Source organism: Leptinotarsa decemlineata, unplaced genomic scaffold (assembly GCF_025532065.1).
Source record: "Leptinotarsa decemlineata unplaced genomic scaffold, Ldec_3_MD MMD2_P_RNA_scaffold_9, whole genome shotgun sequence".
Taxonomy (NCBI): Eukaryota; Metazoa; Arthropoda; class Insecta; order Coleoptera; family Chrysomelidae; genus Leptinotarsa; species Leptinotarsa decemlineata.
The window spans coordinates 3,862,269-3,888,406 of record NW_027412536.1 but is presented as its reverse complement, the minus strand read 5'-3'; the positions used below and the strand labels follow the sequence as shown (position 1 = coordinate 3,888,406).

Below are 26,138 nucleotides of genomic sequence, written 5' to 3'. Positions count from 1 at the left end.
AGCAAAGTATAATTGTCTTATACCAGTGAAACTATGATTGTTCAAACCTATTTGGTAACAATGAAAATTTGACGTGGAATTCGAGAAAACCAATTCCGGTACGACGTAAACACAATGACATAATTCTCCTTTACTATTTGATTTATATTGCACGTGTGTTAACATGTTGACATATGCAATAAAAATGTGGACCTGTAAAATATTTTATGAATGGAACTTTCGTTTATTTATGCATGCTCGGTTATTATCGTCACAGATAACACATTTGGCACAGGAAGCAATGGATTTGTTGAAAAATTATACAACAAAAGTTGTAATGTCCCATTCGATTGCAATAATATAGAAACATACAATGAAATAATATTAAATGAAAATGTGAATGTACTCACCGAAACTCTTTAGCAATTCTTCCATGGCGGATGCTGAATCGTCCATTTCAAATTTGTACATGATAACACTCGTTTATCAACTGTCTGATGAATGTTATTGTCTTGAATTCTAAATCAATTGAATTTAATTGAAAGTAATAATTAGGTATAGACAGCCGTCGGTTTCGCACGATGTGGCGTGCTCATAGTACTTTACGTGACGCGTTTTCAGTTGCAGAACCAATAATCACGTTGTGAATGTTGTGCAGGCCAGAATACTTATACAGTATCACGGTGTAGGCTGACACCTATATTTAGCTTCGATTGAAGTGAAACAGCGGGACAAACACAATAATAAAATGAATGTGTGAAACATTTGATGAAACATGCATTTTTGTCTGGCGAATTGTTTGCGGAGACTTTTCAACGAATACCAATGATATTTACAAAACATTTTCATCAATTGTAATGTAGTAATATTTATATCAAATTATTAGACGGTTCATACAAATATATTCATGGGAACACGCCTGTGTTCTAGTGAAATACGTGTAGTTTTGTAAACTATTCAGTGAAAATCTGACCAAAAAGTGTTACTTGAATACCTCGTTTGGGCCAAGTCTATTGATGTTCGTAATGAGAAGATTACAAACTCTGCAAAACTAGAAGACACTAATGCGTTTCTTACCATATAGGTTAAATGAATATATGGAGCCTGATTGATATTTCTCTCATGTTTTTTATTCCATAAGATAATCATAACAAGAATACTCAGGTATCTCCATGAAAAGATCAACTTCCGCACCCAAATTCACCACTTGAACTTCAGATACATATGTATTTAATCCACAATACCCTATAAAACGTTATTAAATAAGAGTTCCTTCTCGTATAATTATTCCTGTCAGTATAATATAGTTCAGAAAAGAACTGAAAAATACGTTGGTTTTCAACTTGTTTCTCTACAAAATTGATTTGATTCATGATTATTCCGTAGTGAAAAATTGATATGTTAATATTCTCCAATTCTTTAGCTTTTTCCTAATAGGAATTAGTATAAGTAGATAATTATGGTTCAATACTATTCAAACATGGTTGAATGAAGCAGGTTTTGATGGCCTCACAATACCAGAATCTGGATTCTGCCTTTTGAGAGGAATAATAATTAATTCTATTTCATTATTTTTTTATTATATAGGTATCTTCAATAACTTAACAATAAAATCAATTTTTATTATTATTATGCCCGAAAAAGGGTTACTGGTCAAGCCCTATATACCTAAAGCTTTCAAGTAATACCTTTAAAATCGGAAAAAATCGTAAAGACTGATTTCGCGTCAACAACAATACACATAGGAATACCCCAATTTCAGTTACCGCACAGTTCGAACCCTGATTCTTTTAATTATATGTATACCCAACTAGCAATTTCATATTTTATAATAGTTGCGAAAACGTTTTGGAGAAACAAATTATAAAACTGTATTCCTCTCTGAAATGTTTTCAATATGTTTATAAAACAGCTATAAATAGGAAATTGGCACCGTTTTATAAAACATTATAGTCTTTATCAGTATTTTGTAAGGCCTTTTACAAACACTATAAAACAGTTTTATAAACATTTTGGCAGTTACTATAAAATTTTCCTAACACTCTTAAAAAGTAGTTTTGTAAAGACCTATCTTACTGAAGTTTTGCAATATATTTATGCGATAGTTATAATCAGAAGACAATTTCATAAGAGTTTTTTAGTAGTTCCAAGTAAGCGTTATAAAATATAATACAGCCGAAAACGATAACAATAAAATAAAAAAGTGTTAAAAATGTGTTCTTGACGGCACAAGAAGTAATTTCGTATTGGACACTAGGAAAATATAATAGATATGCCACCAACTGAAAAGTAACAAATAGAAAGTTTGAAGCTATTTTAATAATATCACTTTTGTATTTATAAAACGGTTATAGACATTGTTCGCGCTTCAAAGATTGATATTTTTATTGCGAATGAAATTTTATTGACAAATATATAGCCTATTATTAGCAAAATTTGAGCGCGCCACTCATTTATTAATGTTTTTGCAAAAAAATATTAATTAAACAAAAATCCCCTGTGTCCATGTATCAATTTTCAAGTCGCAAACTTAACTCAGTTTGTTCTAAATAATGTAATGTTTTAATATATATGTACTTTTCAGCTGTAAATATCAGTATAGGTGAGGTATTTCATATTTTCAACTCATCTAATTCCAGCTATCCGGATTGCTATCATTTAAAATGGCGTCGTTCTATAAAATAATTTGGTATTACTAGCAACCATTTCAACGTTGTTTACCTACTATATTACCCCTATAAAACTGTTAAGAAACACTTAGTTCTAGGAGTGATGGTATTCTGGCAGAGTCGGACTACTTTTAAAGCTATAGGTTCCTACAAAAGTACTTGTATGAATAAAGGATTTGTCACATATAGTTTGGATAAATATCATCTATCGGGATGTTGTGGCTAAAAAGCTTCTTTCAGATTATAAAGGTTTATCGACATACTCTAACCAATAAAATAACCATTTCCCGTTTTTCGCAAGAAACAATTGAAGCACTGCTAGGTTACGGCGTAGGATAGTTCAAAGTATTTTTTTAGGATTTCCAATATACAGAACGACTCAAAAAGCTTCCAGAGAGTTTTTTTAAGGAACACCTAGTCATTTCTTCGTCTATTATTTGACGCATCTAGAACTGAGTCTAAAGCTATTATATCCCCCATTGAATTATCATTTATTTTTATTTTTATATATTTGGGATAGAAACAGAAAAATCCACTACAGTATCCACACAATTGAATTATTATCAAATTGAAAGTATAACTTATAATACACATATATCAATGACCTGAACACACTCAGAATATCTGGTTCCTAAACTTTTTCTGCTGGTGACGCCAAATTGTTGTGGCTTAATGAAAACGAGAAATATTTGCATGAAAGTATCTACAAAGAAATGGATGATATAGAAAATGGTTCAATTAAAATTTTTCGTCTCTCAATATGAAGACGACAAACGATCTATCGTTTGTTTGGGAAATGAAGCATTAAAAAACAAAAGCAGTACCAAATTTTCAAGCATAAATATAGACCTCAAATTTGAGGAACATAAAGGACTGTATCACCTATAACGGAATAATTGTTCAATAATCATCCATCAGTAATAATAGAAGCCAAAATATTTTGGAAATTTATACTGTACACGAAAGAAATTTTCTGGCGAAAATTTAGGATTGTGGTATGTTACAACATAACGAAATTTTTCAATGTGAAATTCGTGATGCCTTTGATTTTACAAAATATTTTATCGGTATGACGGTAGCCTGGTGGGTTGACGTGTGTGGTCAGTTTCACTCAGTCAATCGGCCTCTGTGCGAACCGGTGGTTTGAACCGCAAGACCGAACGACCGATTTTCACTTCCTTTACTCGCACAAGTTTCGACTTTTGAGAGTTGTCGTTCGTAGGGGGCGACATCTGATTGACGGAAAACAGATTTTAACAGACACGTATGCATGTGTTCGTGTGAGTGTGTATATGTTTGTATGCGATGTGTCTGTTCATATATTTGTGCATATATTTTTTAAATCTTAAACTGATAACTTTGGTTTTCGACTGGATGATGGTTAATTTTCTAATTTTTTCTTTTTCATTATGTGTATTTTACATATACCTATTTCATGTGTGCATTCGTCAATGCTTAGATATATTTCTGATAGTATGTTTCGATATCATTAATAACAAAATGTTTGTCAACAAGATATTATCTAGATTCGTAATAAACATATTCCTATCTATGAAACCATTCGGTGGACGTACCACCATAACGAATCAATGACCTCTAAGGACTCTCTCACACAGGGAGCTTCACTTCTCTCGCTCCTACAAGGAAGCGTTTATCACTCCTGTCTACCGCCCATTCACACCGGGAACCTTTTTAGTTCCTGGCTCCTTGACGTCAATGGTAGAATGAAACCCACACGAGCTGTACCGTCGACACAAACGTCGACGACAACGTCAACGTCAACGATCAATAATGGGATGAGCACCGTGCAGATTCCCACCCAACTTTTTACGAATTCATTTTGTTTCTTATAAACACTGTATATAAATAAACAGAAGTAAATTCACTCCCGGTCGGCCTCTTTGATGTTTCGTGTCCAGATTTTATTTTTGGCTGGCATGTGGCGGGGCAGGAGGGTGTCGGCTAAGAACTGTTGTGCACCTCTGCACGAGGTTCGATCAAAAAATATGTAGGATTTGGAAGAGCTGAATACACTTATTTGAATTAATGAATCGAAGAGGTTTTGTATTAAAACCTCTTCGATTCATTAAAAAATATGTGACCATGATCTGACTTCATCATTGCTACGAGGAGCTCCCAATAAATATCTCACATCATTGTGAACTGTTTGGGAATTGATAAAAATAAGACAAGGTGGTGAAATAAACATATATTTTATATAATAAGATTATACAATTCAGGTCAAAAACTCATGCTAATATATTCTAAAGGTATTGTTTTGAGCTGGTTGCCTATGCAATCAGTGGCACATAAATTGTTGAAATGATTGAAAAATTCTGTCTCTAGATGAATGATACTATGTAAACATGAATTTGGGGGCATATATAAACTTCCAAACTGTTTGGCTACTGTATTACTATATGCCTTGAAATGACTATATACATTTGTTTCATTCACTGTGGTACCTACTAGCCGCCGTGGAAAATTTGTACATACTTCACATGAATGTTTTCTCAAACATTTTCTCAAAAGATATCCACAAACATCGCCCAAGCTGTTGCCTTCTGGAGTGGCTAGAGTTCTATAATCATTTGTCTCTACTCTCAAAGGTTTATAGGGATTTTTTGAAACTTCCACAATAATCTTCATTCTATTTATGTCTTGCTTCTGTAGTACTGTATATAATCTCACTAGTATCTTCTAGATAGTTAGTTCCTTCCTCCTATGTGAAATACTGAAGAGTAAATGTGTTTTTGAAAGCTCAGGTAATTTGAATAGGAGTTGGGTGTCAGGCATTTTCACAAATATTTCTAAGTTGACCAAAATAATTTTCCACACAATCCTGATTTATATTCTTCGTCAAAATGTAGGAATGTCCTTCACTATGTAGGTTTTCCCAAAGTTGCATAAATACCGAAATTGTTATCTGCCACCCCTCAATGAATCCAATTTGTCCAGTCGTGTTTATTCCTTTTTCTGATATTACAGTTAATTTGCTGGCATAGGTCATCGCTGTAGCTACCGAATGACTGAAAAATTGACTGGCTAATTTAACCTCCATCCTTTGAAAGTTAGTTGGAAATAAATGAGAATCAGTAAGTTTGGGTGCTAGTGTATACTGCTTTTCCTTATCCAAGTTATAAAGTTGTTCAAGGTGACTTTTTTTCATTGTATATTCATCAAATTCCAAAAAGTCATCGAAAAAATGGTTTCTGTTACATTTCAGCAGATGAGGAGTATCAAAAAAGTAAAATATTTTTTTCTCATATACAAAGAAATATGGCTGCTCTACAGTCACTTCGAGATCTTTTCTGGTAAGTTTATAAAAATTAGAACTTAATTTTAAATGATACCCTTAACTCTCAATCCAATTTTTGATAATTGCCTAACAGCTTCAATCACAATACTTTTTATATCCAGTATTGATGTGCATGAATTGGTAAAAAAGTATACAACAGGTTGTTTCCAGTTCGAATGGATGCCTTTTGCCATGACTATCAAGGCATATTCTGCTATAGAAGCTTCAAAACCAACTATTCTATCCTTTCCTATATTGTAGGAACTTGTGACTTGATGCTCATTTCATCGAAACAAATGTTGCAATCCTTATCTTGGTTACTGAAGTTATTGATTTTTAGTTGGATGACATCAAAAATAAATTCATTGTATGCTGCATCAATAGGCCATTTTCTGGTGATCCTCTGCAGTGTGGACCTGGAGGATGGCCTGAAATATTTGGATAGATATAAGAATGCTGCCATTGAAAATTGTTTCATACTATCTGAAAATCTGACCCCTTTAGTGTTTTTCTGCGATACCGTTAATTGAAACTCCATAAAATTTTCCTTCCTGGGCTTCCCTTTTGTTTTATTTGCTCTTGACTAATCGTTAAAGAAAGTTATCTCCGAGCTCAAGTCCCAGGAGTTATTCGTGCCAACGTTCATTCCTAAAGTCAAGAATGGCGCGTTTTACTTCGCTGGCTTTCACATTCGCACTGGCTCTATCTGTTGGAAATAGGGTCCTGTGATATCTTCTTCTGAGACGGTTTCTTTCTCTAATCAAAGTTTTGATCCGTCGAGGAAATTCGTTATAGGATTTCCTTGGTTCCACGTAAGTCGTGGTAACCGCTGCGAGTTCGTTACTTATATTTTCCTCGAACCGTGTTACCGCAGCGTTCAAGGCTTCGAGGGTTTCGGGAGGTCGTTCCATGACGGTTATTGTTTCCAAGAACGGCTTGAGAGCTTCCCAGTTGGTCCTGATTCCTTCGCTATCATTTTGTATTGGGGGGCATTCCCCTAGAATCAGTGTCACTAGGTTGTGATCTAAGTCAGGCTCAGAAGTCACGTATATATCCCAGTTGAGAGTGAAAACTGCTATGTCAAGAACATCAGGTCTGTTCGGTATTTGGTAGTATATAGGTAGGCAACGGCGGTCCCAAAACCTAATAACCGTGTTCGTCGGCGTGAGCATAAAGCGCTCGGCCATTCATATTAGTTTATTTCATCAGTTCATCAGTTGTCCAATATAATATAAATTGATTTGAAATCCCTAAAAAAAAATCAAAGAGATTAACCGAAAATACCAAATTTTTATTAAATAAAAAACTGAAATTACAAAGAAATAACATACAAGCAATAAACAAAAAAATTAAAAATTGAAATAATAATAAAATCTGAAAATAAAAATATTATTAACAAAAAATGAGAAATAAAAATTGAAAGATTTCAAACCAAGTTACGCCACGACGATTCGATTGTTAGTATCCACAATCGTCTTCGAGTGATAACTGTTATCACTGTTGCTTGTATGTTATTTCTTTGTAATTTCAGTTTTTTGTTTAATAAAAATTGATATTTTCGGTTAATCCCTCCGATTTTTTTTCAGGGATTTCAAATCAATTTATATTATATTAGACAATAGAAGTCCGAACTGATGAAATACACCACGAAACATTGTCAACCACCTTTAAACAAACATTCATATTGATAGTTCTACTCCACTATGTCTGTTTCTAGCAGCAGAGCACTGAGTGCTTCCGGCTGTATGCGGTTGTTAGGGGGGTTCCCCTAACAAACGCATAGGAGTGTAAACTCCTTTGAAGATTTACTTCGATACCTATAACGTCTAAACGATTTAGCGCATTTTCGTCTAGACCGATTTGAGCATGTCTAATTGATCTTTTCATGAGGATGACTACGCCACCTCCGCATCTACCGACTCTGTCTTTTTTATAAAAGACAAGTTCGGGAGCGCTATGGTGCTTCCTTGCAAGTGGGTTTCTTGCAGGAGCAAAATATCCACGTCGTTTTATATCAGGAACTCCTCTACATCGAGTTTTTTTCTGATTATTCCATTGGCATTCCAGGTGAGAATCTTCAAGGAATTAGGTACTATATGGCGTCTAGCCATTTAGTTTCTGGGAGTGACGGGAGTGTTTGCCGCAAACATCGTATGTAGCTCCGGAAACTGGGTAATCAGACTCTTGAGCTGGTCTAGTGCCGCGACTAGTCCTTCGACTGCATTAACATTCTGTTGTTGTCGGTTGCTTGAGCCTTGAGCCGCATTCGCGTAGGAGACGCCGCTCCTGGTCACGTTGGCCCCGATAAGCCTCTTTGGGGCGGGGATATGCTGCCTCTGGGGGCCACAGACTACCTCATGGGGGCGTACCATTACACTTGTTACATTACGCAGGTAACTGTCGGTCTCTCTTGCACTCAGACGTTTAATTACGTCTGGCGCATTTTACGCAGATATGAATTGCTTTGCAGTTCCGCTGCGTATGCCCAAGTCTTTGGCAAATGTAGCACTGGCCTACCGTTTTTCGAGGTCGCTGAGTCTCTGCACGGACTCTTATGTTCAGGTTGTCTCTTATGTCGTAGATATGACTTTGTGCTTTGGGAACCATCACAATAACCGGCGGCAACTCTTTGCTATTCGCTTTTATCATGCGGAAGATTGACAGTATGTCGAATCCTCTAGCAATGAACTCGTCTTTTATGTCCTTGATGTCCAGGAATTCTGGGACACAGCGGAAGATTACCTTGAGGAGTTTTTCATCAGCCATACTGTAAGTATGGTGAGGAATTTTCTACTTCTCTAGTAGGGCCATCATATTCCTGTTATCAGGAATGCTTGCTGGCTGTACTTTGATGCCATCAACCGTGTTGATGGCCCTTCTGAAACCAATTTTTCCTGGATAGCCTGCTCTCTGAATCGAGTCCAGCTATCCTTCTGCCTGATGGTGATAGGTGGGGGATTTGGTGTTTGTTGAGGTACCTGTGTGGTTGCAGGTATTTCATTGGAATTGCTTTGAGGGTTGTTAGCCTCTCTTGGGGAGGGGTGTATAGGCATATTTTGTACCTGAATCTCTTGGGGTACCTGAGTTGAGGTACCTGGCTTAGCGGAGGTCATGCTTCCTACCACGTGCTCAGTGGTTTTTGGCGAATAGACCGCCATTTTGTCGCATCGGCATCGAAAGCGTTTTCCGACTCCGAATTTGATCCTATAAGAATCGGTTTGAAACGGTTGCTTCGTGGCAGCTTTGGGGAATCTTATTTCGGCTGCCGTTTTGACTTTTTTAGTTTTTTAGTTTTTTCTCTCGCTATTCGAGTTCATCGTACACTCGACGGCATGACTCTAATCTTGTTTGAACTAATTCAAACAACTTTTTGATGTCTGCCCTGTTATGGGTCAGAATCAAGGTAGCCAGTTCCTCCATACCGGCTAATAACATATCTACAGTATTGACTACTTATACGCAATGAACAGCTCGCACAATGATATAAATAAGCAAATCACAACTCACCTGCCTTATCTCAAAGGAGAAAAACAACGTCAGCACATCTGCACTCCGCAGAGAATCAACCAACACGTGTTGAATATCCTCTCTTGGCATTCTCTTCGATTTGTCTTCACTGGAAATATCATTTTTATTCACTTTCAGTAGGTGTTACCTCTACGAGATCTCAACTCTGGTGTGTAACTTAATGCTTGACGTGGCGGCTCCCGCTCTTCGTCTGAAAGCTCCATTGGACTCGTTGCATTTTGGCGCTAAAAACCTTCTTCTTTCTCGGGAGCGAGAGACGCGAAGCTCTCCATATGAAAAGGCGCTTACTGTGTGTCTGAATGCAACAAATGAAAAACTATCGAACGGGTTTCCATATATTTTTTATCAATAATATATCAATATTTCATTTGGATTGGTTGAAATATGAAGATGGTATGCATGATAAATGGTACTACGAGCTTTCATCGAAAGAGTTCACTAATATTTAGAGGTATAAAAAACAACTCACTTATTACTATTGTTCGTTCTTTTTCATAGGTCTACAGAAAAGTCCGCGGTGGCATATATGTCTACACACATTTCAATAATTAAGGTCGATGACATCTCCCCTTACGAAAACGCCATCTATAAAAACTGCACTAAAAGACACGACGAATATCGTTAAAGATTGATGTCGAAGTTTGGCTTTGCAACTGACCGCCTTTGGAAGCCTCGTTTATCGTTGATATTTAGGGATTGAGTTATCTGTATATCCCATAGCTGACGTATTCGTAGGAGGAGATGTCATCACTCTCAATTACTCGAGCTTGTCCTTTAAGGACAGTTGAGTCCAGCAATGCATGCATTATTCAGCCTAGCACCACTGATAGACATATGGTGTTGAATCATAAATGCATTATGTTTGTTATCTGGTTTTCAACTGGTTGCCTCACCGTAAAAGCTGCATTAAAAACGAGTTTATTGTTGGTCGATGTCGAAGCTTGGCTTTGCTAATGATCGCATTGGGAAGCCTTGTTCATCTTTGATGTCCAAGGATTAAGTTCTCTGTCAATCCCATAGATAGCGTCTTCATAAGGGAAGATATCGATCCCACTTACGCAGGCTTACTCATTAATGACAGTTAAGTAGCTACAGCAACGCATTTGTGGTTCAATCTAGCACACTGATTTATGGCGGGTCGAAACAGCGCTGTATGGTGTTGAATCATAAAGGCGTTGTGTTTGGCCTCTGGTTTCCAACCCATTTCAATGTTTAAAATTATGGTTATATATAATGTGGTAAATGGTAAGCGGATACGGTATTAATCGTTATCAAATCGCATGCAATACTAAAGTTTCCTTTAGTATTTCATGCAAGTTATAATTGCCCAAAATAATATCTGAAAATTAATACTAATGCTGTAGACCAAAAAATCAAGTGGCCTGACAAATAGATATGACACGTAGGTTGGTTTTGTTTTACATTATTATTACAGTATCTAACTAGCTGATGTATCCTGCTTCGATCCGGGAGTTGATATGCGATTGTGTGGTAGTTCGAAATAATGGATACACTTTGAATTATAAGAGGTCAACGGATCTTGCTTTATATATTCCTGTTACATAAGACTATTCTAGAATGTTCCACAATGACCTGGGCTGTTTTCAAAGATCCAGACTACTTTTGAACATTTGAGAATATTCTGGAATGTTGTGGAATGCTCTTGAACACACTCGAATGTTCTGGACTATTCTACAAATTTCTGGAGGGCGAAACTTCCAGCCCTTACACCTTCACAAGCATGCCTTTCAGATGAAAAAGGAAACCTTTTTTTGGGGTTAGAGGACTACCACAACATTTACCTCCCTTGATAGTACGACAAGATCTAGTATGTTCTGAGATTGTCGCCATCGTTCCAAACTATTCTGGAACATTCTACAAATGTTCAGAACATTCTGATATGTTCTGGAATATTGTGGAATGCTTTCGAATACATTGGAATATTCGGGAGTGTAATATCACTTTCTAGAAAGCATAAAAGGTTTGCTTCCTTATATCTTTGAAAACACGCCCCTTAGGTAAAAACGGAACCTTCTTCATGAACATCTATTATAGAAAACAAAAATGTAGGCATATACAGGGTGTTTCAAATTCGATCCTTACCATTGGGATCTCTTATGAGCGCTACATTGGATTCTTTTTGTTTTGAATAGAATCAGATTTTACCTTTTCAATTATATATCACAAGTTATCATCCTTGGAGATATTGAAAAAAATTAATTCTCATCATAATAGGCTTTGACTTTGATGTTTCTGAATTCGACTTTCAATTTGTTACACTCAATGACATTTTGTTATTGTACAAGTCATTGAATTTTTGGCGAAAATGGCTTTCACGAATGAAGAAAAAAGAGATATGATACAAATTTATTACAAATACGATAGAAACAGAGTTAGGACATTGGAAATGTATTTAAACTTGTATCCCGAAATGCGACAACCACATCGAACTAAGTTATTGGATCAAAATCTCACCGAGTTCGATTCATTTGAAAAGCTAAGAAAAAAATACGAAGACAGAGTGGACCAGAAAACTAAAGAAAATTTGATGAATGGGGTATATATGAGGTAAGTTACACATTGTGTCCTTTTCAGTAAAGATTTATAATTTGCTGATAAACATGAACCCGGGGCAATCTACACGTCAAATTTCCTCCGAAATGAATATTTATCATACAAGTGTTTGGAGACATATGACATACAAAATACACATATCTCATTGCATCTAGCTGATCCCGAAAGGCGATTAGCATTTTGTAATTCCTGTTTCCTTGGAAAGTGTACAGATGGACATATGAAATCACTTTAAAGAATTGTGGGATATTCAAATGAAATAACGAACACATTTGGAGCGTAAACAATCCCAGTCACTTTCGAGAAATTCGACCTCAAGTGCGATTTAGTATTAACGTGTGGGCAGGAATTTACAAAGATACAATTTTGGGTCCTCATTTATTTGAAGGAATTCTGAATATAGAGAAACCTATCACCAGATTTTATTGTCGAGTTTCGAAAACTATTTCGATGATTTACCTTTGACTAACTATAACAACATCTGGTTTCAACATGATGGTGCTCCACCGCACATTACCAGACGAATATCTAATTACCTGACTGAAAGGTTTGGTGATGAATGGATAAGGAATAATGGGCCTATGAGGTAGCCAGAAAGGTCTCCAAACTTAATTGTTATTGATACATTCTAATGGGGCCCACTGAAAAATAGAGTTTATGGTCAGAGGGAATATCAAAATCTTGGTGACCTTCAACACAGCATTGTTAGAGAGTTCAAAAGATTGAGGAGGAGGGAAATTAGTCGTGCAGTAAATAATATTCGAAGAAGGGCACAGTTGTGTTATCATGAACAAGGCCAGCATTTTGAGCATTTGCTGTGATTTACTTTCATCTTTGTGGAATTGGTCGAGGTGGTAGTGCACCCAACTCACGATCGGAAGGCCGTTGGTTCAATTCCCGCCTCGACCAGATATTTTTCTCGAGAAAATTTATTTGGTTGAAGCTGGGATGATTCTGCAACCGTGTTAGGAATCACACGTTAAAAAGTAAGACCTCGTTAGTCCTCAGCTCGCACAAGTTTCTCAACTTCTGAGAGTTGTCGTTCGTATGGGGGCGACAGCTGATCAACGGAAAAACAGATTTGAAACAGATTTTACATTTTAGTTCACTACTGTTATTTGTTCAAACTTCTATTTTCATTGAAAAGGACACAATGTCTAATTTACCTCATACACACCTCATTTATCAAATTTTGATTGTTGATTCTGTCTCCGCATTTTTTCATTGGCTTTTCAAACGAACCAAACTCGGTGAGATTTTGATCCAATAACTTGAACATAGTTCGATGTGGTTGCCGTCTATCGGGATATAAGTTTAAATACATTTCCGATGCGATGTCCTAACACTGTTTTTATCGTATTTGTAATAAATCTGTATCCTACCTTTATTTTCTTCATTCGTGAAAGCCATTTTTCGCCAAAAATTCAATGAATTGTACAATAACAAAATGTCATTGAGTGTAACAAATTGAAAGTCGAATTTAGAAACATCAAAGTCAAAGCCTATCCATGATAAGAATACTTTTTTTTCAATATCTCTAATTTTTCGAAAAAGAATGATAACTTATGATACATTGCAACGTTTATTCCTCTCAGTTGGAAATAAAGTGCAGCTCCGGCAGCTGTTCATCTTGGTGAGCAAAAATTAAGGTCGAAGGCATTTGAGTGTACATCTGACTGAGAACAGTACAAAATTATGTAATGGGCGCCACATGGCTAAATGCAATAATCAGAGTTCAAAGTTCGCCCTGCCAGGGTGAATTGACAAAAATATTGCATTCACTTGAGCAACCTGAAAATATAAAAGGGAGCAATCAATTACTATTCGGAGTCCAATTAATCGGCTATAATTGAATTTCTTGTTTAGGAATACAGATACCATTAATATTTTATCCTAAGGGATCAATACCATTTTTTAAATTTTACACAGATCTTCACCTTGCGATCACCCAGTACTGGGTGATCGCAAGGTGGGCGATAATTTCATGAAATTAAGGTAAATGATAAAATTAAGAAAATTAAATTTATTTTAAAGTAATATATCTGGCCTGTTACTCCTGGACAAGCGACTCTGATGAACATAAAATCTGGGTTGGGTTTAATTTCCGCCTTCCTTCTGAACAACAACAGCTCAAGGGATCCTCAGCAGGAACAAATTGCAAATGACTGAGTATCAATAGTTCCAATCCACGGAGATCCTGTACTAGTGTGTAACCGTCCCTACAACCCCACTGGAGGAGGTTTAAAACTTCAAAAAAAATTAACGAGAGACTTTTTATTCCTTACAATTCGGAAGTAGAGATTCCACAACTTCAACTTCACTTATGAAATAAAAAAGGGAGCAGGTAGTACACAAAAAACTACCAAGAGGTGTTTTAATCATCTTATATGATTCAACTTCGAGAGGAATATCTTATGGAGGAGTGTTCAAATCGACAAATGGAACTTATCGGTTCAGAACGCCATTTATTGAAGGCTCGTGATTTTTTCAAAACACATTCGCATCCACTCTTCATGAACTCGCCTTAAACTCTGATCTAGTGGTCATCTACGTACTATTCGCATTTGCGCAGATAGCGGCGGGACGAATATCAGGGTGCCATCTCTGGGAGATAGAGTTGGCATATGGACTTTTGAAATTTGAATATGAAAAGATCCGACTCAAAAAGAATATGACCAGAGGCGTAATCACCAGCGATGAACAGAATAAGGAAAAGAGGAATTGATATCTATAGACAAGAGAAGCCATTTCAAATCAAAATATACTGAGGTATTAACAGCTGATTTTGTTTAACTAATTCGATTTCTGTCAATCACTGATTGACACCATTATCTTTGAATCGTTATCATAAATAAAAAATAAAATTCTGACTGTATTTATAACTGGAATCTTTTTCGTGAATAAAAATTGAGCTAATGATTTTGATTCATTATTTATAAAAGAAAGATTTATTGGAAATCACGTTAAATAGGCAATCAATATTGCATTCAAAAAGTTTATCGTTACTCTGGACTGTGTTTGAACATTTCTGAGCGCTATCCATTCTTGAAAAGTTTAACATTAATTTCGTTTTCCATACCTTTTCGGCTTCATAGAGATACCTATAACTTTTCTCAAGAAATTTTTTGTTGAACCTCAAGTAATCTTTAAAATGTTAAAATAGTAGCATTTTCGAATGCTACAACATCATTGTAAAGGTAAAATCTGGTTCTATTCAAAACAGAAAGAATCCAATGTAGCGCTTATAAGAAAAAATAAAGTTGATGATGGTGGCCGGAAGGTGAAACGTCGGATAGCAAATCTGAAAACACCATTATGTAGCAGGGAAAAAGTGTCAATGAGGAAGGACAATTTATTTTCGAATCCGTCGAAAAGTAAAGCCAGAAACAAATAAAAACCATTTTCCGAAATTTCTATTTTTTTCCGAATATCTCCGGATGTACTCGGAATTTCAGAATTTTCTCAACGGCATATTATTAGTCAGGTAAATGCACAACTTTGTCTGAATTCAACCATCTTCGTATCTCTTATAGTTTCCGAGATCCCAATGGTGAGAATCGAATTTGAAACATCCTGTATGTTCTGTTACACGTGCGAGGTCGGGTCGGATCGCTAGTGAAGTTATAAATGGGTACATTATACTTTACAAGTGTTACGAAGAAGCTGATATCTACATACTGATTCATGCTTGTGTATCAAGCTTGCAGCAGCATTGAATCACTATACTAGGTACGTATAGCGGCGTCTTCATTGAGTCGACAACGTCCACAGTGAAAACTCAGTCAAAGGTGTCGATCGAAAATGTCGACCGACTAAGTCGATCTACACTGACCACCAACAAATCTAAAACAGTCACCTGTTCACACTTGAGTAGACAAATTTGCCGATCAGTCGAAGTGGAAACAAGAATGTTGAAAGAGGAAGTCATTATTGCTTTTGTCGCGTTTGTTATTATCGAGTCTAAAAAAAGTAAAGCGTTTGCTTTTGAATATATAATATTCCGTGCCACTGCCAGGTTCATTGCTATCTCGTATTTACTTCTCTCACTAACTGACTGGAGATTTTTTTATGTTCTGTTCTACCACTTGCTTTTCTATATCAAATTCATAAACAATTTCCATCCGGGCATCGTGCCTTATATTTCGATCTTTATATTCATTGATTTCAGTGTTCCAAAGATTTGATTTTAGATTGTATGCTTTACTAAACGCTATTACCTTGTCATTTTCACATTCCATTTTGTCAGAATGAACGACACACTGATTTAAAAATCTGTTACTCGATTTCGAACGTCGAATGGCGCGTCCCTCTAGATTCGACTTGAATCTTCTTTGATTTTACCGATAGTCGACAGAAAACCATTCGAAATGTCGATCGACATATTTTGTCGATTGCGGCTAAATAGAAAAAGAATGCAAAAAATAATAAAGTTTCGATTCATTCGGAAGTTTGGAATGGGCGACGGATAGTAGATATGTTATTGTAGTTTGAAGAGTTTGGGAAATTATTTCGTAAATTCTTTCATTTCATGCACGACACGAAATCCAATTCCCTTCTTTAGAACTGGTACAGCATAGTCAATATTGCGAGAGTAACCCCACTTTCTATTTCCCTTTATATATATATATATATATATATATATATATATATATATATATATATATATATATATATATATATATATATTGTATATATATATCACTAGGAGTTATAGCCAGAACTACAGCCATGCGCGGATATTATTCCTTATGGCTGTTCTTGTGTTTGTTCTTTCACATATGATTTCTGATATGAACTGTACTAACTCAGTGTTGTTGATGAATAAACATATCATTATTATTATTATTATTTACCGTCGTGTACGCTGGTCAGGTCCTATCCCCCGAAACCCCGATACATTCCTGAGGGCGCGCCAGCATTATCAACCAATGACCACTCCCCACAACCGTGGGGTAAGTAATCATTGGGTTCGAGAATCATGTGCCCTGAGCAAGCGCAGTGAGCCAAAAATGACAGCCTTCTGCATCTGTACGGCTAAGATTTCTGCCTCAGTGCGGCAATCAGGTATGATTTTAAGATTCGATAGTAGAGAGAATATCATTCCACCAAGGACTCCAATAATCAGAACAACCTTCTTGACAGAAAGGTCTGGATAGAGTCTGCGGAGTTCGAAGAGAAAATCTTCAAAATTTTATCCGTTTTTCCTCCTCTTTTCGGACGATATTCGTTTCGCCAGGAGCAGAAAACTTCATGACAATTATCGTCTTGCTCTGGTGGTCAAGAAGGACTACATCAAGCTTATTAGCTTGTATGAGCCTGAGGGTGGGAAACGAATAGTTTCAATAGATTCGGCACTTCTCGTTCCCCATAACGGATTCAATATCCCCCGAGCGTAGGGCAACACCAGTGTCTCGTCAATACCATAAGAGTGCCGTATATGGTAATAAAGCACTCTCGGGGCCGCGTTATGTCGATGGATATAGTCCGAGACCGCATATGCTGGACATGCTGATAGCAAGTGCATTAGGATATCGGGCGCCTCGCGGCAGGCCCTGCACCTTGTGTCAGGAACCTCTATACCCATCACGCGAGTTACAGTTCGATAACCCCTTACATCAGCAGGATATTGTTCGATGACCCGAAGACGACATCAATTATTTTGCTGATATCTGCAAAGTCGGCAATAATTTATATATAAATAAGTGCAATTGATTTGTAATAGCCAGTACTTATATTTCATAGTTATTAATTGTTACTCTGTTCAAATAAAAAGTTTTTAAAAATCCTTTTGTGTGAACGAGAAATATAATTCGCGACTGCGGTAGACTAAGGTGTTGAAGACACCATCCTGGCAAGCCATAATGAACCCCTCAGTTTCCGACTTCAGCCGACTCGACCTGAGAAAAGCGAACGTCAGGCGCTTTGATAAGCCAAGGTCTCCAATGTTATTGAAGAAGACCCCATGCATTGGCTTATCTTTGTGTCTCCGCAGAAGTAAGATGATCTCTGCGGCTTTTGTCTGAGCTTTTTGCTGAACGGGTTCCAACTCGGTGACAGAGTTGTGGTCACCTCGTTCAGAGTCGAAAACTATACCGAGTTCATCAGCTGCTCGGGCAGCTGCCCTAAAGAGAAATGCTCCAATTCTTGCTCTCTCATGGTCACGGACCATGCAGAGAAGGGGATCCGAACTCCTGACGACTTTACAGGCTGTATCCAGTACCATTATGTCATGTAGACACTCCAAACTCACTCAAGAGTCCACGGCCTCCCTGTTGTCGGGGGAAGTACAACCGTGGAACGGACGATTTGGGATGCAAACTTATATAGAGATGTATCATTTTTCGGGTCTTCACGTCGAGTTGATACAGCTCCTCCCGAGTCCACTTCACTATTCCAAACGAGTAGAGTAAGATTGGAACGGCAAGCATATTTGTTGCAGCAACTTTGTTCTTCCTCGATAGTTTCGATGACCAGATCTGTTGAAATTTATGCTGACACTTGCCGCGGAGAGAATTTTTCACTGCTGTTACCTCTTGTGAGTGGCGTTGTTCCACCTTGAAGTAAGTATACGTCTCTCCAGCATCCAGATGGTGTAGGATGCTTCCATCTACGAGCTGTACATTCTCTCCGTAGTCCACGCATAGTCCTCTTTTGAGATGGACCATTGCACATTTGTCTATCCCGGATTTCATACCGATAGCATGGGTGTACTCTTCCACCACCCTCAAGGACTGATGGAGATCATTCTCTCCAGAGGCATAAAGTTTAAGATCATCCTTATAAAACAGATGGATGACCTTGTTCCTCCGGTTTCCGGGGTTGCCACAGTTATTCCCTCGAGTATTTCTGAGCGCAACGGATAATGGCAATAGTGAGATGCAGAAGGGGACTGAGGGAATCACCCTGAAATACACCCCTTCTGAAAGTGACCCACCCTGTTTGGACTCTTGCTTGACCAGATGTTATGGTGAAGCGAGTTCGCCTGAGTGGTTCAGTTGTTCAATGCATCTCACAATGTTGTCGGGTACCGCAAGGCATCTGAGCAAATGCAAGATGAGCTTATTATTATTAACAGAATGCGACCATGACACAGCTCATTTCGTTAAGGAAAGACATGACCTTTTCACATACTAATTAAGGATAAGGATTTCCAAAAAGTGTTTGATGAAATCGACATCTACATCTTTGTAACTCAAAAATCATGTGTAATTCGTACAATTTTAAACCGCTTGATTCAGTAAACAATGATCGATTCGTCGATTCGCATTATTTCTATCAACAATTCAGACGACACATCCCAGAAAAATTAACGCAACAGATTTTGGGATCATAATTCACTGCAACAATACTGAGAACTGTTCACCACCAAGTATCAACATGTTTGAAGCCACATTTAAATGGTTTGATGTCTAGTAAATTAATTGGCGAAGAGCCTACAGTTTATTTTTTCTTCATAAATAGTGAAGCTTTGTAACACATAAACTCTAATTGAAAAATGAATATTTATTCAATGTGATATTTCATAAATTCACAATTATTCACCTTCAAAAATTTTGTCATTCCAAAATTAAAATCGCAACGCGCGTTCACCGAAAGTGCTCAAGTAACATTTTGATGACCATAAGTGTCTGCCATTGTATTAGATATAGTTTTTTTGTTATTTGAAACCAGAAACGTTTTGCAGCAAGAACATACTTATTCATATTTTAATTTCTTCGCGTTTTGATTGATATACATATTCGTTAAAGATGTTAATCTAAAGATGAAGATGTTAATCTGAAGAAATGAACTTTAAACGTTCAAGCCATTTTCGAATATATATGGACAGAAGGTTGAATGGACTGACGCCTATCAGAAAACAACTACTCCCCTGGCTAATACCACGAAGGGGGTTGGATTATATCCAACAGGCGTTAGTGCAGGAATCTTTACAGAAAATTTCCTGCTAATGCAATTGGCAATACAACCGACCTTCAATTTTGGAACGGGCACACTTGCAGACCGATTTTGGACTCATTAGCCACTCATCAGTGCAATATAGTGGCCATCATCGACCTAAAGTCAATGATATTCCATAATTGAAACTTCAAATTCTTTCACAGCATTTCATTCCTCTTCCTAAGTTGGAGCGAAAAACAAAATGCCACTCCATCTAGTGGACGAGGTACTAACCAACTGCATATCCGAAATTTGCCCGATTCCTGTGAATAAGGAAGAAAAACTTTCTTATTAGTCAGTGGGCTATGCTTGAAGACTGGCAGTAAACAAATCTAAAAGAATGAACTCTAAACGTTCAAGCCAGTCTTCAAGCATAGCCCACTGACTGATAAGAAAGTTTTCCTTCCTTATTCAGAGGAATCGGGCAAATTTCGGATGGATATGCAGTTGATTAGTACCTCGTCCACTAGATGGAGAGACATGTTTGTTGTTCGTTCCAACTTAAGACGACGAATGAAATACTCTGAAAAAATTCAATTATGGAATATCACTGACTTTAGGTCGATGATGGCCACTATCTTGCACTGATGAGTGGCTAATGAACCCGAACCCGGTTTGCAAGTGTGCCCGTTCCAAATTGAAGGTCGACTCTTTCAGTTGTCTTTTCACATATAGTCGTTGGGCATACTTGAAGACTGGCTATAAATCAAATCATCTGAAAGAACAATTCGTTCAGGCCAGTCTCCACTCCCTACACTTTAGGTTAATGGATTGACCTTATCAGAAAACAACTACTCCCCTGGCTAATACCACGAGGGGAGTTGGATTATATCCGACAGGATTCTTCACTGAAGGTATTCCTGCATATGCTGTTGGCGATACAACTGCCGCAATAGAGTTTCAATTATTGGAACACACTTGCAGACTGGTTTCGGGCTGTTTGGCCACTCGTCAGTGCAAGGTAGTGTATATTATCAACATAAAGTCGCCCTTCGTGTTATTAGCTAGGGAAGTAGTTGTTTTCTGATAGGTGTCAGTCTATTAACCTACAGTGTAGGGAGTTGAGACTGGCCTAAACGAATTGTTCTTTTAGATGATTTGATTTATAGCCAGTCTTCAAGTATCCCTACTGACTATATGTGGAAAGTTTTCTTTGCTTATACGAGGAATTGGGCAAATTTCTGATATGCAGTTGGTAACGTCGTTCACAGGCAGTTGGGGCGACGACAAACATGTTGTTTGTTGTATGCTTCAGCTCAGTTCGAGGAATGATACTCTGAATGAATTTGATTTTCAATTATCGGAAATCATCGATTTTATGTTGATGATATACACTACCTTGCACTGACGGCCACTATCTTGCACTGATGAGTGGATAATGAGCCCGAACACGGTCTGCAAGTGTGCCCGTTTCAAAATTGAAGGTCGACTCTTTCAGTTGTATTGCCAATTGCATATGCAGGAAATTTTCTGTGAAGATTTCTTCACTGACGCCTGTCGGATATTATTCAACACACTTCGTGGTATTAGCCAGGGGAGTTTTTTTTTTCCTGACGGGAACGCTCCTGCTCGAAGTGTGGGAATCCATGACTCTGTCACAGCCTACCCACTAAAACCCCTCTTCAGCATTCAAGTGGCTCTTTCTGGAACTGCTTTGGGGCATTACTTCAGAAAGAGGATGCTTATTGTTCTTAGTTTTTTTTTCCTCATCGCTGTCTATTTTCTCTCACCCTGATGTCTCTCTCCTTCGTGTCAATTATGTATTTGGCCAAGGAGCTTATCTTAGTCCAAATTTCTGCATCCTCCAGCATCTTGTTTATTATGTTGTCTGGAGTTAGTTGACCTGTGACCGTTTCCAGTTCTTGTCTTTTTTGATGCCATCTTATACAGGTGAAGAATGTATGTTCGACGGTGTCACTTTCCTCGCAGTATATGCATGAGTCGCTATTGCTTACATGGAAGCGTTTGCGGTAAGTCTGGAAGCACCCGTGCCCTGTTAGAAGCTGTATCAGGTGGTACGTGGTATCACCATGCTTCCTCGAAAACCAGGGAGCTATATTCGGGATAACTCTGCGCGTCCACAGTCCTGTGTCTGCGTCTCCTTGCCACCATTCCTGCCATCTTTCGAGCATAGTCGGGTTAGCGTTGGTCTTCTCAGTTGACCTCTCTTCCATTCTTTGTCTAGCCCATATGTGGATGGGGGAATCCGTGCTACTACTAAAAGTGCCCTAGTGGATGCGGTTCTGTATGCTCCAGTTATATAGAGTGCTTAGCAAGACTTTTCGGTTGACTCTCTGTAGAGCCTTGTGCAAGATTGGTGCTGCATAGCTCTAGCTTTGGGCATCCGCCTTCCTATCGCCGCTAGGGCTTTGTTAGCTTTTTCGGCTGTTCTCCTTATATGAGCCCCCATTGTCATGTTTTTATCCAACAGCATATCTAGATATCTCACCTTTTCCTGGCTCTCCACCACGGTATCCTCAATTTCTAGGCTGATGGTCTTGATTTTTCTTCCTGCTACCAAGAGAACTGCTTTCGTTTTCTGTGGGACTAGTCTCAATCGCTTATGATGGAGCCATTCTGCAATATTTTGTAAAGTCTGATTTGCTATCATTTGTAGGTTTTCCTTCGTTTTGGCTGTAACCATAATCCCCACATCATCGGCAAAGCCTACTAGCCTGACTCCATCCGGGGTTTGTATACTGAAGATGCTGTTACTTTCATTTTTGTTTCTACTCCTATCATCAGCCATCTCTCTTCGAAGTAGCTGATTAACATTTTAAGGAGGTACGGGATGATCTTTCACCTGTGCAGCTCCTCCAGTATTCCGTTCCACGGTGCTTTATTGAATGCGTTCTGCACATTGATGGTTATGAAAGTGCACAGCTTCCTCTTATGGTATGGACCCGTCTATGGTTTTCTCCGCTGTTTTCGTTCCCCTCCCCAGTGCGTCCGTTGTAGATCGTCCCTCTCGGAAGCCAAACTGTTCATCTGATAGCCCGCCCGTTCTCTCTATTTTTATCTTCAGTCTTCCCAGCAGCAATTTTACTAGCAGCTTTCCCAGGACATTCAACACACATATGGGTCGGAACGCCTTGTTTGTGCTTCCTGCTTTACTTTCTTTCTCGATTAGTACCAGCCTCGCGGTTTTCCATTCCTTCGGAAAGTTACCCTCCATCAGTGCTGCGTTCATAGTCTCCAGCACTTTATCCGGGTACTTTTGCGCTGCTACTCTGACCACTTCTGCTGTCAGACTGTCCGTATCAGGAGCCTTCTTTACCTTGGTCTTCTTTACTGCTGCCAGCAATTCCTCTATACTGAATTTAGGGACTTCATTTTGGTGCACTATGGGTTTTTTCCATTCTGTTACTGAGTGCTCTGAGAAAAGAGTTATTTCTCTCTGTTCATTGTCTGTCATCGTTATCGTTTGTGTGGTTATGATTTTTTTTGTGACTATCTGGTATCCTTTTCCCCATCTATCTGCATCTACTTCATTCTGGAGCACCTTCCAACTCCTATTCTTTGCCTCCCATATTGCTTTGTTGAGAGATTTTCTGCAGCCATCATATTCCTCATGGCATCTGCTTTTTTATTCTCGTGGTTTTTTTTTATTTACTCTCACCATGGCTCTTTTTTTTCCAAGGCAGTTTTTCCTGAGTTATCCTATTTCTGCAGACCATCAATATACTGGTTTCCTATAGTTATGTTGTTTTTTACTTGGAAATACTTTATCGCAGGAGTCTGTAAGTATTTTTGTGAGTTTTTTCGGTGTTGGCGGGTTGATTTCCTCTCTTAGTTTTTTACCCACTTCCTGGCACAGTATCTCCATTTTCCCTTCTATTATTTTCCAGCCTTTCGTTGTTGGTTTATTAGAGTCTTTTCTCCTGGTTTGGTCAATAATTTCGAATAGTATATGGTGGTGATCGCTCAAGTTCTCTTCCTCTAGAACCCTCCAGTTCTGTATGTTCTTGCAGATTTTGTTTGTACTGAAGGTGACATCAATATGCGATTCCGCTCTTCCGCGCACAAAGGTAGGTTCCTCGTCTGTATTATATACCTTTAAATCGTCTTCGGCTATCCATTCAGACAGAGCTTGTCCTCTTTTGTCTTCCACATTTGATCCCCATAGGTAGGATTTTGAGTTGAAGTCCCCTCCAACGACTATTTATTTGACATGTTTCTTCATATCGCTCCTGAGCGTATTGAGATAGGTCTGAAAAGTTACCATGTCTATATTTGGGGATATATAGCATGAGTATAGGACCAGTGAGTCTAGTTCTATCCAGACATAGCCTGGTCCCCCTCCTATTTTGCGAACTTTTATTTTGTTGTTTATGACTTTGATCAGCACATCTGTTTTGGTGTCTACCCGCCATCCACCCTCGGCTACCTTTTTTTTGTTTGGTTCTGACATAATCACTAGGTCTACTCCCCCCTCTTCGCATATTTTGAACATTATGTCCATGGCTACCCTCCTTCTCATAAGATTTCCCTGTAGTATTTTTATGTTGACCCATTTTTTTCTCCCTTTGCCTGTTTCTTATTTTTCGGACTTTTCCTTACTCGAGCCTTTATTTTTTCCACTGCCTCTCTATATCTTGGACACTTCATGGAATCCGCTCTGTGGCCGTCTACTTCGCAGACAAGGCAATGTGGATCTTCCGTACATACATTTGCTAGATGCCCCATCTTGAAGCAGTTTAGGCATTTTCTCTTCATAGTAGTTTCCTCTCTAGGCTTGGGGTTTTGCTCCTTGCACACTCTCGCTACATGTCCGTATTTGAGGCATATATAGCGTCTTGTAGGAGTGATCTTTTCCCTGATACTACAGTCTGTCCTTCCCACTTTTATTCTGCCCATGTCTATCAGTTTGTCCGCTGTTGTTCTGGAGACCAGTAGTGTGGCTGTGCGGGCTCTTCGATTTTCATTTCCGCCATTGAGATACACAGTGAGCTGCTCGTTTTCTATCTGTGGTATTACATTTTTCACTGCCTCTTTCACCTCTTCCAGGTTTCCTATCAGTAGTGCCTTTTTTCCTGTCGCTATTTCTGTTTGCAGCTTTGTCCTCCACTATTCGTTCTATCTCTTCTTTTAGGGTTTTACTTGCTCCGTTCTGTTTCCCTTTGAGATAGATAGATGCTTCAAGTTCGCTGTTTCTCAGGACACATTCCGTTAGGATTCGCAGGTATTTCCACTTCTTGTCATGGGCAACTGTTATTGCTAGTCTTCTCCTTCCATGGTTTTCTGCGAGGTCTCGCAGTTCACTGAGAGTTTTGTATATCTCGTGGTTGTCCTCCTTCTCCTCATTTCCATCGATTCCCACCAGGAATGTATATCTGTGGGAAATTGTATTTTCATCTTCCTCCTCTTCTATTGCAGTTTCCTTGCTATTTCTCAGGTATGCTATCTTCCCTGGAGGCGGTTTATAGCTCTCCATTATATTGTTTATGCCTGACCTGTCCTTCATTCGTTTGATAAAATCGTTTTCCGTTCTTGGGTCGACTAGTACAGCGATGTCCCAATCCACCGGTGTGTAAAATGGGTTGCCGCTTACCACTTTTGTTTTCTGAAAGTCTTCTTCTACCCAGTTGAGTCCCGTGATTTGTTTTAATGTCTCACAGGGTACTTCGCCTTCTGAGTCAGCGAGTTTTTCCAGCAGTTCCTCCCGAGCTTTTTCTTGAGTATCATCCCCTGTCTGTGTGCTTGCTTCTTGTTTGGGGTTGGTGTTAGTCAGTATTTCGGGTTCTTATGTTTGTGTTGATGCCATAACCTTTTCAGTACATGGTCCTTCAGGTTTGTGAGTAGGTGCTGTTTTTGTTTAGTCCCGATGGTGTTGTTTTGAGTCAGTTCTGTATTTTTCAGATTTCAGCTGACTACTAATATTAACGAGTCTGGCTACAGAGTCTTTAATGACTTTATCTTTGTTGACGTTGATTTTCACGGCCTCTGCCATTTTTTATCCTCTATGTCTGCCTCGTTTATTCGTTTTTGTATCCTTTGTCTCTCTCCGAGCATAAATTTTTTCCTTATAATAGGTGGACTTTCCTCTTCTGCCTCCTCATCTGGTGGCACTTTTTCTTGTTTTTTAGTTCTAGTTTTATCTACTGGGATTTCTTGTGTTCCTAGTGACACTGCTTGTCCCTTATTCAATGGGG

General features: G+C 38.3%; 1 protein-coding gene across 4 annotated transcripts in view; it reads right to left on the bottom strand.

Annotated features, from left to right (window-relative positions):
* Positions 1 to 26,138, bottom strand: part of LOC111514556 (cationic amino acid transporter 2) — a 98,113-nt gene that overhangs the window by 68,766 nt on the left and 3,209 nt on the right. Inside the window, exon 1 of one of the 4 annotated variants that reach the window (XM_074170460.1) lies at positions 9,454 to 9,536. The exons of 1 other annotated variant lie outside the window; for it this stretch is intronic. Coding sequence is in view for 2 of the 3 variants with exons in the window: in XM_074170461.1 (XP_074026562.1) it covers positions 390 to 450 (61 nt within the window). In the remaining variant the exon portion in view is untranslated. Of the gene's footprint in view, positions 1 to 389; positions 659 to 9,453; positions 9,537 to 26,138 lie in introns of those variants that run through there. 2 more of the 4 variants (XM_074170461.1, XM_074170456.1) reach the window with 2 other exon arrangements.